The sequence below is a fragment of the Nematostella vectensis genome, chromosome 5, assembly GCF_932526225.1.
Source record: "Nematostella vectensis chromosome 5, jaNemVect1.1, whole genome shotgun sequence".
Lineage (NCBI taxonomy): Eukaryota > Metazoa > Cnidaria > Anthozoa > Actiniaria > Edwardsiidae > Nematostella > Nematostella vectensis.
In genome coordinates this window covers 1-13,735 of record NC_064038.1, presented here as the reverse complement: position 1 = coordinate 13,735, position 13,735 = coordinate 1, and the positions used below count along the sequence as shown (strand labels likewise).

General features: G+C 47.1%; 3 protein-coding genes across 3 annotated transcripts; 1 reads left to right on the top strand and 2 right to left on the bottom strand.

The window, feature by feature from the left end:
* The first annotated feature begins 1,523 nt into the window (after window positions 1-1,523).
* Window positions 1,524-5,546, top strand: LOC5518201. The gene is made up of 2 exons (XM_048727890.1): window positions 1,524-1,656; window positions 1,825-5,546. Exons 1-2 carry the CDS (start codon window positions 1,524-1,526, stop codon window positions 5,544-5,546), a joined length of 3,855 nt encoding a protein of 1,284 aa, XP_048583847.1.
* An 890-nt stretch (window positions 5,547-6,436) lies between these two features.
* On the bottom strand, window positions 6,437-7,195 carry LOC125563095. The gene has a single exon (XM_048727889.1). The coding sequence runs from the start codon at window positions 7,193-7,195 to the stop codon at window positions 6,437-6,439; it is 759 nt and encodes a 252-aa protein (XP_048583846.1).
* Window positions 7,196-8,040: 845 nt separating this feature from the next.
* Window positions 8,041-12,063, bottom strand: LOC125563005. The gene is made up of 2 exons (XM_048727528.1): window positions 11,931-12,063; window positions 8,041-11,762 (listed from the first exon to the last, which is right to left on the bottom strand). The coding sequence occupies exons 1-2, from the start codon at window positions 12,061-12,063 to the stop codon at window positions 8,041-8,043; spliced, it is 3,855 nt and encodes a 1,284-aa protein (XP_048583485.1).
* Between the last annotated feature and the right edge of the window lie 1,672 nt (window positions 12,064-13,735).

Sequence of the window (13,735 nt, the reverse complement as noted above, 5' to 3'; positions counted from 1 at the left end):
ATAAAGCGCTAATGAATAAAGGAAGAAATGAATGAATGAATTAAAAAATAAAATATCCTATAACCGACTTGTCTTTCTCACAATCTCGTGACTTGTTCGTGTGAAACATAACTAGTGTGCATTCCAAGGATGCCACATTTGACCAGCTGCTGTGTCGCGATCATCGCCAGAAAACTAAAATTGAAGTTCAAAAATCATTTCTCACTGGTTTTTAAGCGGGTTGCTTAACAAATCGAGTCGGTAATAGTTCCATCCCTCTTCCATTCTGTATCAGTGTCAGTGGTGCAGTACTGCACAAACTCAGACATCGCGCTGAGGCTGCCTTGTCTCATTAACATACTAAAACATTGAGCTACTAAGAAAGAAAAACACCACAAACGAATACACTTACATCCCAACTAAGTTTATACAGTTATATACTCTTTTTTAAAAGAACCTTTTTTATAATAACGTCCAGCCTGAGATGGCAAGAATGAGATAGCAGAAAAAAATATTGCTTTTTTAGTCTGATGCAGAATAAAATTGTGTTCACATATAACAACCTTAGTACTGTTCCAATTGATCAGTTGTGTAATTCTCCTCCAAATAACTTATTCGGTATTATATTTTTATGTACACTTCAATTGAAGAACATCGTTAGCCCTATTCAGACCGGGCTTTTTGAGGCTTGCTCAGTAGTAGGATTTTGGCGCAGCTGGCACAAGTTTTTCATCATCCCAAATTTCATTCCAAAATGGCGCAAAAGTCTCCGCCAAGCCTCGCGACCTGCACATGTGCGAGTTTGCCCAAGACTCCTTGCACACACGAACACGACCACACCCACCTGTCAATCACTTTGTCACGTGATGGCCACGCCCACCTGTCAATCACTTTGTCACGTGACGGACACGCCCACCTGTCAATCACTTTGTCAAAAAACCTGTCAATCACTTTGTCACGTGATGGCCACGCCCACTTGTCAATCACTTTGTCACGTGACGGCCACGCCCACCTGTCAATCACTTTGTAAAAACCTGTCAATCACTTTGTCACGTGACGGCCACGCCCACCTGTCAATCATTTTGACAAGAACCTGTCAATCACTTTGTCACGTGACGGCCACGCCCACCTGTCAATCACTTTGTCACGTGACGGCCACGCCCATTTGATCGTCGAAAATGGCGTGATGAGTTCGGTCGGTTAGGTGGAGGGGTGTGGGCCGGGGTTTACACTTCCGAGCTAATTTGACCAGAGAGAGATGTCCCTCCCAGAGGTCCTCATACCAGCCCTAGGTTACCATGGAGATGAAAATGATTCTTGTGAGAGACTCTCTGGGGGAACACCCCCCCTCACGTGACTGTGGGGGTGAGAAATAAGAGATTGAGTTTTTGACGGTGTCCCTGTGGGAGGCCCCAGCTAGGAGTATGAAAAGTGAGGGTGAATTTTTTTCATACCACGCCACGTCTCAGGTCCTAGACTACCATGGAGATGAGAATGACTCCTGTGGTGGGTTGATGGAACTCCTGCGGAGGAGGTTGTGAAGGATGGGGGTGAGTCCTCTTTACACCACTGAGAAGCGTCTCAATGTTCTACCAACACAGACTGGTGAAGACGTGTCGGAGTTGTCCCACCAGACCCCCAATGGGATTCTGGAATCTTGGTTTAAAGACATAACTGGTTTGATAGAAATGGAAAACCTGAAGGTGAAAGATCTGAAAGCCCTCGCCAAGGAGCGAGGTATCCCAAGATATTACTGGATGCGGAGAGACGAGCTCGTCGGGGCGCTGACCAGCACGTCACCACCACCACCACCCCGACGGGTCCCTCTACCCAAACTTATCAAAGGGCTACCACGTCCGCCTGATATTATCCCATCCAACGCGTCGGAGAGTATTCTCGACGGTCCGATACCTGAGATTGATGTCCCCATTCTCAAACCCTCCAAACCCACACGGAGTTCCCACGTCCAATCACTTAAGCATTTTGCAAACAGGGAAGTCAACTCGATCAAGAGCGAGTTAGATGAGTTTGCGGATTGGATACTATCTTATGTCCCTGAGCCCATCAAAAAGACCGCCAAAGAGGCTGTAGATAAACGGGTCAAACGTCTGAAGGAGAGGATTAAGCGTTTACACGGGGAAGCGGAAGATCGCTTCACACCCAAGGAGCAAAAGACGGCGTTGAAGGGATATCTTAAGACTTATGGGATAGCCGGACAGGAGGGTTACGGTCCCAAGGAGTTTATCACCAAGATCAGACCAAAGGTTATCAAACTCGTCAATGACCGAAAGAAGCCCATCAAGGTCAAGTTTGTCTTTACCTGCAGGTATATAAAAGAAGATCTGGCTACAGGTCAGATTGAGGAGGAGCTGGGATATCATCATACAGAAAAGCCTGAGATCGTGACGGAGTCGACTGATTTCTCTGATTTGTTTAATGTAATGACGAATCCTTTGATCGGATTAGTCGAAAAGTTCCAGAAGCAAGGCTCTGGGTGGCAGTTTGATCGGGTGGAGTACTTTGATATTAACATTGATCCCTTTGATCCTCTCTCCGGGAGCTCGTATGTTGAACTACCAAAGGAGTTAGCGGTAAAGAAGGCGATCATCAATGTGAGGAATGAGAATGATCACAAGTGTTTCAAGTGGGCGGTAACCTCCGCCGTGTACCCCAAGAGGGATAACCCTCAAAGACTCAGTAGAAAGATGATGGAGAACTCTGAGAGATTCGACTGGTCGGGGATAGAGTTCCCCGTCTCGTTGAGACAGATCGACAAGTTTGAGAGACAGAACCCACATACAGTCAATGTGTTTACGTATGAGGAGAAGAAAATATGTCCATTGAGGATCAGTGGGAAGGATCCATTCAATGCAATCAATCTACTTCTCATCTCAAACGGCGAGACGAGTCATTACTGCTGGATAAAGGACGTGATGTCGTTAGTGTCTAGTCAAATTGATAAGTATCACCATACCCGATTCCTATGTTTTAGGTGTCTAAACTCGTTTCGGTGTAAAAAGGCGTTGGAGAAACATTACGAGTACTGCTCAAAGAACGAGTCGGTCAGGATAGAGATGCCGATGGATAAAGACGGTAAGCCCCTTTACACTAGATTCGTGAACTTTAACAGAAAGATGCGGGTCCCCTTTGTTGTCTACGCAGACTTTGAGAGCTTCACAGAGAATATAGACACTTGCTCCCCAGATGAGAGCAGGAGTTTCACTAAACAATATCAGAAACACAAACCGTCAGGCTTCTGCTATCTCATCAAATGCAGCATTGATGACGGTGTGTTTTCACCCAAGCTGGTTCAGAGGACGGTCCAAGGGTCTGCCGAGGATGTCGCGCAGCTGTTTGTGGAGTCTCTCGAGTCAGACATCAAGGAGATTTACAATAAGTTCAAGTTCCCCAAGGAGGTGGAGATGACGCGGGAGGATGAGATGAACTATGACAATGCCACTCACTGCCACATCTGTGGGGGTGAGTTAGGAGAGGACAAGGTTTTGGACCATTGCCACCTCACCGGAAAGTACAGAGGTGCTGCTCACAACGCATGCAACCTTCGATTTAGAGCTCCAAAGTTCTTTCCTGTTCTATTTCACAACCTGTCTGGATACGATTCACACTTGTTTGTCAAGAATCTTGGTACGTCGGAGGGTAAAATAAACTGCATACCTAATAACGAGGAGAAGTATATCTCTTTCACAAAACAGGTTGTGGTCGACAGGTTTACGAACAAAGAGGGCAAACAGGTTGACGTTAAGCGTGATATCAGGTTTATCGACAGTTTCAAGTTCATGTCCGCTAGCCTCGACAGTCTAGTGAAGAATTTACCGAGAGAGTCTTTCAAGAACCTCATGATTCACTACAAGGGGGAACAGTTACAGCTGTTGTTGAGGAAGGGCGTCTTCCCATACGACTGGTTCTGTAACTTTGATCAACTAGACGCTATCCAACTTCCGCCTAAAGAAGCGTTTTACTCGACTCTCAACGATACGGACATATCGGAGGAAGATTACCAACACGCGCAAAAAGTGTGGGAAACCTTCAAGATGAGCACCATGAGGGATTACCACGATCTCTATCTTGAGTCGGACGTGCTCCTGTTGGCAGACGTTTTCGAGAACTTTAGAGATGTCTGTCTCGAGAACTATGGCCTGGACCCAGCCTGGTACTACACAGCACCCGGACTGGCTTGGGATGCAGCCCTAAAGATCACAAGGGTAGAGTTGGAGTTGCTGACCGATTGCGATATGTTACTCATGTTTGAGGAGGGTATTCGCGGAGGTGTCTCCATGATATCCACCAGACATAGTAAGGCAAACAACCCCTACATGAGAGAGTACGATCCCAACCTACCGACAAAGTACATTACCTACCTGGATGCAAACAACTTGTACGGCTGGGCGATGAGTAAACCTCTGCCCACTCACGGGTTCAGATGGATGACGGACCAAGAGCTGAAGGAGTGGGGACGTCACCCATGCGTCGTGGAGGTTGACATGGCGTATCCACGTCACCTTCATGATTCACATGATGACTACCCGTTAGCTCCAGAGAGCATCAAGATTAACAAGGTAGGCAAGTTGATCCCAAACCTCAACGACAAAACAAAGTACGTCGTCCATCATGAGACTCTGAAACTTTATGAAAGTCTTGGGTTAAAAGTCACGAAGGTTCATAGGGGTATCACCTTTGAGGAGTCTGGATGGTTGAAGACCTACATTGACCTAAACACGAGCCTCAGAGCAAAAGCGACAAACGATTTCGAGAAAGATTTTTTCAAGTTAATGAACAACTCTGTTTTCGGGAAAACCATGGAGAACATTAGAAACAGGGTGGACATCCGGCTGATCACAAACGAGAAACAGGCTAGGAAACTAATATCAAAGCCTAATTACAAGCATCGTACCATCTTTTGTGAAAACCTTGCGGCTATCCACATGAGGAAGACGAGACTGGTTTTCAACAAGCCCGTCTACTTGGGTATGTGTATCCTGGATCTGAGTAAGAATCTCATGTATGATTTTCACTACGGTTACGTTAAACCAAAGTATGGTGACAAGGCAAAGTTGCTGTTTACAGACACGGATAGTCTGATGTACGAGATAGAGACGGAGGATTTTTACAAGGACATTAGCGGTGATGTGAGATCCATGTTTGACACAAGCAACTATCCAAGGAATCACCCGTCTGGCATCGAGTCAGGGTTGAACAAGAAGATCATTGGCATGTTCAAGGATGAGACTGGAGGTCTACAAATCACAGAGTTCGTCGGGCTGAGAGCTAAACTCTACTCGTACAGGATGGACGGTGGTGGAGAAGCGAAGAAATGCAAGGGTGTCAAGAGGGCAGTCGTCAAGAAGAGCATCGGTTTCGATGACTACAAGGATTGCTTGTTTGGTAAGGAGCCTCAGATGAGGATGATGAATGTCATCAGGAGTCATGGACACAATGTCTACACCGAGACGGTGAACAAGAGGGCGCTATCTCACGAGGACGACAAGAGAATCATCTGTGACGATGGTATTCACACCCACGCTCACGGTTATCTCGGGAGTGTCTGAGACAACCAACAGAGTGTGCTGACGAGAAAGTACGAGTCTACTTAAATCCTACGAAGCATACTTTTAAAACACTTTAGTGTTATCTTGGAGGAGAGTGCACTAAAATCAAAGAAGTATCGGGGAGAAATAAGTAGGATCTCGAGCATAACCAAGATAGATATTGAGTACACCTGAGCAAGCTCTTGAGCACACCTGAGCAAACTCTTGAGCACAACTGAACACAACTGAGCAAGCTCTTGAGTACAACTAAGCAAGCTCTTGAACACACCTGAGCAAGCTCTTGAGCACAACTGAGTAGGCTCTTTGACATAACTAGGGAGGTTCTTGAGAGTAACGTCAGGCAAGTCGATGTTTTGTGACGTAGGACGTGTTACAAAACTGGGTGGGTCAACGTCAATTCACGATGCACATCTTGCAACGACCCTTTCGTTCGCCGTGCCCGCATATTTGAGACCCTCCACATGGTTTACAGAATTGTCTCTGTCTGTTGTGCTCACATATCCGAGATCCCCCACACAGCCTGCAAATAGACTTGTGCTTGCCGTGCTCACATATCCCTCCCCCTTTACAGTCTTTGCAAACGTATCTTGTCCGTCCATGCTCACAGACACTACCGCCGCCGCACTCTCTGCATCGCGTCTTTCTTTTATTATGATGACATATCAGGTTACCCCGGCAGTCTCGTTTCACGGGGAGTGTCATCAGATCACCCACGGTAAGGTACTCTGACCGATCTGCTGTTTGTTCCCTCATTTCTCTAAACCAATCATGTCTTTAGACCAAGATTCCAGAACCCCATCGATGGAGTGTTGATCTGCCAATACGAGACTCTCCGCCAACCGGCTCTTCTCCTCCTCATCCAAACACCAATCCCAAAACCTATCTGGATTTCAGGTGATTGGCATGAGCTCCTCCTCCAAAACCTTGAAGAACTTTCGCTTGTGGTGGTGTCTGAAAAGCTCCTCATGCACCTCACCCCAACCGTAAGCTGGGTACAAACCTTTGAGTCTCCTGGGGAGGTGACACGCCATGAATCTCATAGTCCGCCCAAAACTCTTTGCTCCCCAACCCAGCAGCATCTTGACAACCCCCGTGTGACAGCCGGTGGCTACTCCGCGCAGGGCTCTCTCATACGATTCAACCCCCGCCTCCCTGCATCTCTTGACAGTCTCAACGTCTCCCAGGGTGACCGCCAGCGTCGTGGCATCGTCAATGTCGTCGTAAAGGTTCTCACCTAGCTCCTCACACACATCAGCCACGAGATCATTACCCACCATCACTGCAGCTGCTGAGGCATCACCAAAGTCTCTCAGACCACACTCCTGGAGAAGATGTAGAACGTCAACGTGACCACCACGCGCTGCAGCCACCAAGGCTCTCCTAAGGTCTCTCGCACCAAACTCTACACACAGTTCAACAACCTCTTCATGCCCCTCCCGCGCCGCAGCCTCCATGGTCTCTTCAAAGTCTGTAGCACCCCACTCTTCACACATCTCAACAATCTCAACGTGACCTCCCACCACCGCTTGGACCATAGCCCAGTCGAGGTCTACCGCATCATACTCTGCATACTTTTCGACAACTTCTACAAGACCCACCCGTGCCGCGTATGCCATCACACCGTCGACGTCTACCCCGAACCGCTCCATCCTGCTGAACCTGCCGCGTCTCTAGAACACTTTCTTCAAATCCTTTTGACACTTTGTGTTAGGTGCCCTCTCAGAGATGACACCCAAGCAGCTGAAACCTCTCTCACCATACCTGACCGTTGTTACTGTGACGAGAACAGTGTCGCCCTCCTTAATCCTCTCACCCTCCCTCACGTAGCAGTTGGAGCACGCCTCAAAGACGTACCCGTCGAGAGAGGTAGACGGGATCACAACCTTTTGTATATCTGAAACCTCCAAGAGGACACCGCCGGCCCAGACCATCCGCACCTCCCCAACAAGCTCACCCCCAACCCGCGGCCTCAACGTCTCCACCTCAAAACTCACTCTAAAGATGGTGTCACGAACATTGACAACCTCCGTCAAGCGTCCCACCGAGAGGACCCACCCGAGCTCCCTCGTGCACTCCCCCACCACCGTACTGACGATCTCATCCCTGACGTGGTTCATTATTTCACTGTCCAAGTATTTGGGGTCAAGGAACAGACGTCTCTTGATCACCACCTTCCTCAGAGCGTCTCCCATCTTTGTTGTAGCCGCAACACCTTTAGGCCTCCTCAGCGATGTGGTGTGAAAAAGCTCATTATTTTCACACTGTGTGGAGAGGAGCAGTCTCCACCCTTCACAATCATGGTTGAGGGTCCTCCGCAGGATTTTAAGATCTCCTGTGACGGTGTTAGCATGAATTGCTTAGCAACTGTGAGGAGACTGCTAGCAAGTACTGTCATCCGAGATGGTAGGAGCATAACACTAAAGTGTTTTAAAAGTATGCTTCGTAGGATTTAAGTAGACTCGTACTTTCTCGTCAGCACACTCTGTTGGTTGTCTCAGACACTCCCGAGATAACCGTGAGCGTGGGTGTGAATACCATCGTCACAGATGATTCTCTTGTCGTCCTCGTGAGATAGCGCCCTCTTGTTCACCGTCTCGGTGTAGACATTGTGTCCATGACTCCTGATGACATTCATCATCCTCATCTGAGGCTCCTTACCAAACAAGCAATCCTTGTAGTCATCGAAACCGATGCTCTTCTTGACGACTGCCCTCTTGACACCCTTGCATTTCTTCGCTTCTCCACCACCGTCCATCCTGTACGAGTAGAGTTTAGCTCTCAGCCCGACGAACTCTGTGATTTGTAGACCTCCAGTCTCATCCTTGAACATGCCAATGATCTTCTTGTTCAACCCTGACTCGATGCCAGACGGGTGATTCCTTGGATAGTTGCTTGTGTCAAACATGGATCTCACATCACCGCTAATGTCCTTGTAAAAATCCTCCGTCTCTATCTCGTACATCAGACTATCCGTGTCTGTAAACAGCAACTTTGCCTTGTCACCATACTTTGGTTTAACGTAACCGTAGTGAAAATCATACATGAGATTCTTACTCAGATCCAGGATACACATACCCAAGTAGACGGGCTTGTTGAAAACCAGTCTCGTCTTCCTCATGTGGATAGCCGCAAGGTTTTCACAAAAGATGGTACGATGCTTGTAATTAGGCTTTGATATTAGTTTCCTAGCCTGTTTCTCGTTTGTGATCAGCCGGATGTCCACCCTGTTTCTAATGTTCTCCATGGTTTTCCCGAAAACAGAGTTGTTCATTAACTTGAAAAAATCTTTCTCGAAATCGTTTGTCGCTTTTGCTCTGAGGCTCGTGTTTAGGTCAATGTAGGTCTTCAACCATCCAGACTCCTCAAAGGTGATACCCCTATGAACCTTCGTGACTTTTAACCCAAGACTTTCATAAAGTTTCAGAGTCTCATGATGGACGACGTACTTTGTTTTGTCGTTGAGGTTTGGGATCAACTTGCCTACCTTGTTAATCTTGATGCTCTCTGGAGCTAACGGGTAGTCATCATGTGAATCATGAAGGTGACGTGGATACGCCATGTCAACCTCCACGACGCATGGGTGACGTCCCCACTCCTTCAGCTCTTGGTCCGTCATCCATCTGAACCCGTGAGTGGGCAGAGGTTTACTCATCGCCCAGCCGTACAAGTTGTTTGCATCCAGGTAGGTAATGTACTTTGTCGGTAGGTTGGGATCGTACTCTCTCATGTAGGGGTTGTTTGCCTTACTATGTCTGGTGGATATCATGGAGACACCTCCGCGAATACCCTCCTCAAACATGAGTAACATATCGCAATCGGTCAGCAACTCCAACTCTACCCTTGTGATCTTTAGGGCTGCATCCCAAGCCAGTCCGGGTGCTGTGTAGTACCAGGCTGGGTCCAGGCCATAGTTCTCGAGACAGACATCTCTAAAGTTCTCGAAAACGTCTGCCAACAGGAGCACGTCCGACTCAAGATAGAGATCGTGGTAATCCCTCATGGTGCTCATCTTGAAGGTTTCCCACACTTTTTGCGCGTGTTGGTAATCTTCCTCCGATATGTCCGTATCGTTGAGAGTCGAGTAAAACGCTTCTTTAGGCGGAAGTTGGATAGCGTCTAGTTGATCAAAGTTACAGAACCAGTCGTATGGGAAGACGCCCTTCCTCAACAACAGCTGTAACTGTTCCCCCTTGTAGTGAATCATGAGGTTCTTGAAAGACTCTCTCGGTAAATTCTTCACTAGACTGTCGAGGCTAGCGGACATGAACTTGAAACTGTCGATAAACCTGATATCACGCTTAACGTCAACCTGTTTGCCCTCTTTGTTCGTAAACCTGTCGACCACAACCTGTTTTGTGAAAGAGATATACTTCTCCTCGTTATTAGGTATGCAGTTTATTTTACCCTCCGACGTACCAAGATTCTTGACAAACAAGTGTGAATCGTATCCAGACAGGTTGTGAAATAGAACAGGAAAGAACTTTGGAGCTCTAAATCGAAGGTTGCATGCGTTGTGAGCAGCACCTCTGTACTTTCCGGTGAGGTGGCAATGGTCCAAAACCTTGTCCTCTCCTAACTCACCCCCACAGATGTGGCAGTGAGTGGCATTGTCATAGTTCATCTCATCCTCCCGCGTCATCTCCACCTCCTTGGGGAACTTGAACTTATTGTAAATCTCCTTGATGTCTGACTCGAGAGACTCCACAAACAGCTGCGCGACATCCTCGGCAGACCCTTGGACCGTCCTCTGAACCAGCTTGGGTGAAAACACACCGTCATCAATGCTGCATTTGATGAGATAGCAGAAGCCTGACGGTTTGTGTTTCTGATATTGTTTAGTGAAACTCCTGCTCTCATCTGGGGAGCAAGTGTCTATATTCTCTGTGAAGCTCTCAAAGTCTGCGTAGACAACAAAGGGGACCCGCATCTTTCTGTTAAAGTTCACGAATCTAGTGTAAAGGGGCTTACCGTCTTTATCCATCGGCATCTCTATCCTGACCGACTCGTTCTTTGAGCAGTACTCGTAATGTTTCTCCAACGCCTTTTTACACCGAAACGAGTTTAGACACCTAAAACATAGGAATCGGGTATGGTGATACTTATCAATTTGACTAGACACTAACGACATCACGTCCTTTATCCAGCAGTAATGACTCGTCTCGCCGTTTGAGATGAGAAGTAGATTGATTGCATTGAATGGATCCTTCCCACTGATCCTCAATGGACATATTTTCTTCTCCTCATACGTAAACACATTGACTGTATGTGGGTTCTGTCTCTCAAACTTGTCGATCTGTCTCAACGAGACGGGGAACTCTATCCCCGACCAGTCGAATCTCTCAGAGTTCTCCATCATCTTTCTACTGAGTCTTTGAGGGTTATCCCTCTTGGGGTACACGGCGGAGGTTACCGCCCACTTGAAACACTTGTGATCATTCTCATTCCTCACATTGATGATCGCCTTCTTTACCGCTAACTCCTTTGGTAGTTCAACATACGAGCTCCCGGAGAGAGGATCAAAGGGATCAATGTTAATATCAAAGTACTCCACCCGATCAAACTGCCACCCAGAGCCTTGCTTCTGGAACTTTTCGACTAATCCGATCAAAGGATTCGTCATTACATTAAACAAATCAGAGAAATCAGTCGACTCCGTCACGATCTCAGGCTTTTCTGTATGATGATATCCCAGCTCCTCCTCAATCTGACCTGTAGCCAGATCTTCTTTTATATACCTGCAGGTAAAGACAAACTTGACCTTGATGGGCTTCTTTCGGTCATTGACGAGTTTGATAACCTTTGGTCTGATCTTGGTGATAAACTCCTTGGGACCGTAACCCTCCTGTCCGGCTATCCCATAAGTCTTAAGATATCCCTTCAACGCCGTCTTTTGCTCCTTGGGTGTGAAGCGATCTTCCGCTTCCCCGTGTAAACGCTTAATCCTCTCCTTCAGACGTTTGACCCGTTTATCTACAGCCTCTTTGGCGGTCTTTTTGATGGGCTCAGGGACATAAGATAGTATCCAATCCGCAAACTCATCTAACTCGCTCTTGATCGAGTTGACTTCCCTGTTTGCAAAATGCTTAAGTGATTGGACGTGGGAACTCCGTGTGGGTTTGGAGGGTTTGAGAATGGGGACATCAATCTCAGGTATCGGACCGTCGAGAATACTCTCCGACGCGTTGGATGGGATAATATCAGGCGGACGTGGTAGCCCTTTGATAAGTTTGGGTAGAGGGACCCGTCGGGGTGGTGGTGGTGGTGACGTGCTGGTCAGCGCCCCGACGAGCTCGTCTCTCCGCATCCAGTAATATCTTGGGATACCTCGCTCCTTGGCGAGGGCTTTCAGATCTTTCACCTTCAGGTTTTCCATTTCTATCAAACCAGTTATGTCTTTAAACCAAGATTCCAGAATCCCATTGGGGGTCTGGTGGGACAACTCCGACACGTCTTCACCAGTCTGTGTTGGTAGAACATTGAGACGCTTCTCAGTGGTGTAAAGAGGACTCACCCCCATCCTTCACAACCTCCTCCGCAGGAGTTCCATCAACCCACCACAGGAGTCATTCTCATCTCCATGGTAGTCTAGGACCTGAGACGTGGCGTGGTATGAAAAAAATTCACCCTCACTTTTCATACTCCTAGCTGGGGCCTCCCACAGGGACACCGTCAAAAACTCAATCTCTTATTTCTCACCCCCACAGTCACGTGAGGGGGGGTGTTCCCCCAGAGAGTCTCTCACAAGAATCATTTTCATCTCCATGGTAACCTAGGGCTGGTATGAGGACCTCTGGGAGGGACATCTCTCTCTGGTCAAATTAGCTCGGAAGTGTAAACCCCGGCCCACACCCCTCCACCTAACCGACCGAACTCATCACGCCATTTTCGACGATCAAATGGGCGTGGCCGTCACGTGACAAAGTGATTGACAGGTGGGCGTGGCCGTCACGTGACAAAGTGATTGACAGGTTCTTGTCAAAATGATTGACAGGTGGGCGTGGCCGTCACGTGACAAAGTGATTGACAGGTTTTTACAAAGTGATTGACAGGTGGGCGTGGCCGTCACGTGACAAAGTGATTGACAAGTGGGCGTGGCCATCACGTGACAAAGTGATTGACAGGTTTTTTGACAAAGTGATTGACAGGTGGGCGTGTCCGTCACGTGACAAAGTGATTGACAGGTGGGCGTGGCCATCACGTGACAAAGTGATTGACAGGTGGGTGTGGTCGTGTTCGTGTGTGCAAGGAGTCTTGGGCAAACTCGCACATGTGCAGGTCGCGAGGCTTGGCGGAGACTTTTGCGCCATTTTGGAATGAAATTTGGGATGATGAAAAACTTGTGCCAGCTGCGCCAAAATCCTACTACTTCTTACTATTTTGAGAATTTTAAACAATTTTCACGGGACAAACAATTCGGCTAGAAATCCTTCAGCACTGATTAACAAAACTACATGTTCGCGAACCTCCTTATTCCAATATGTCCCCCTTTTTTCCCCATCTAAAAACAGATCATAAAGCCCTTTATCGAAAAAATAAAATCCCCCGTCCCTTTCTATTATTGCAATAAAAATAATAGACCTTGCAACATTTGCCAAAATAAAAAAATGTGTTGAAAGCAAACATCTCTCAGAAGAATCAGAATAAAAATCTAAAGGAGACAGACCGCAAATGAATTAACCATCAGCATAAAATGACCAAGGAAGCTTTTATCTGAGACTTTGCATAAGCTTTTCCTTCTTTGAAAGAACAGAAACGAAAAAAAGTAGAAAAAAAAGGAACGATACTGAAAGGTTTCATCGTGGATCAAAACATTTAGAGCACAAGAGAATTTTAAAGTGGTTAGGGAATTATGGGGAAAAACGCAATTAACTGTAGTGACTCACTAAAGAAACGACAAATGAAGCGTTTGAACCCCTCCGAGTGCAGAAGTCTAGCAAGTCCACAAATCCACCGTCGCCAAATTACCTCACTCCAGCTGCAAAGGCGCGCCAATTTCTACGGGTATACTCTCACTTTTAGCCCGATGCGTCTCATATTGTCCAATCACCTTGATTTAATATGAAAGGCTCTGCAGCACATTCAGCTATTATGAAATCCTCCGGCACACGTTACTGAATTTTTCTGATTTTCCCCTCTCTTTATTGTGAAAGGATGGGTTTTTTTTCTCAGCGAAGCTATTGGTTTTTAGT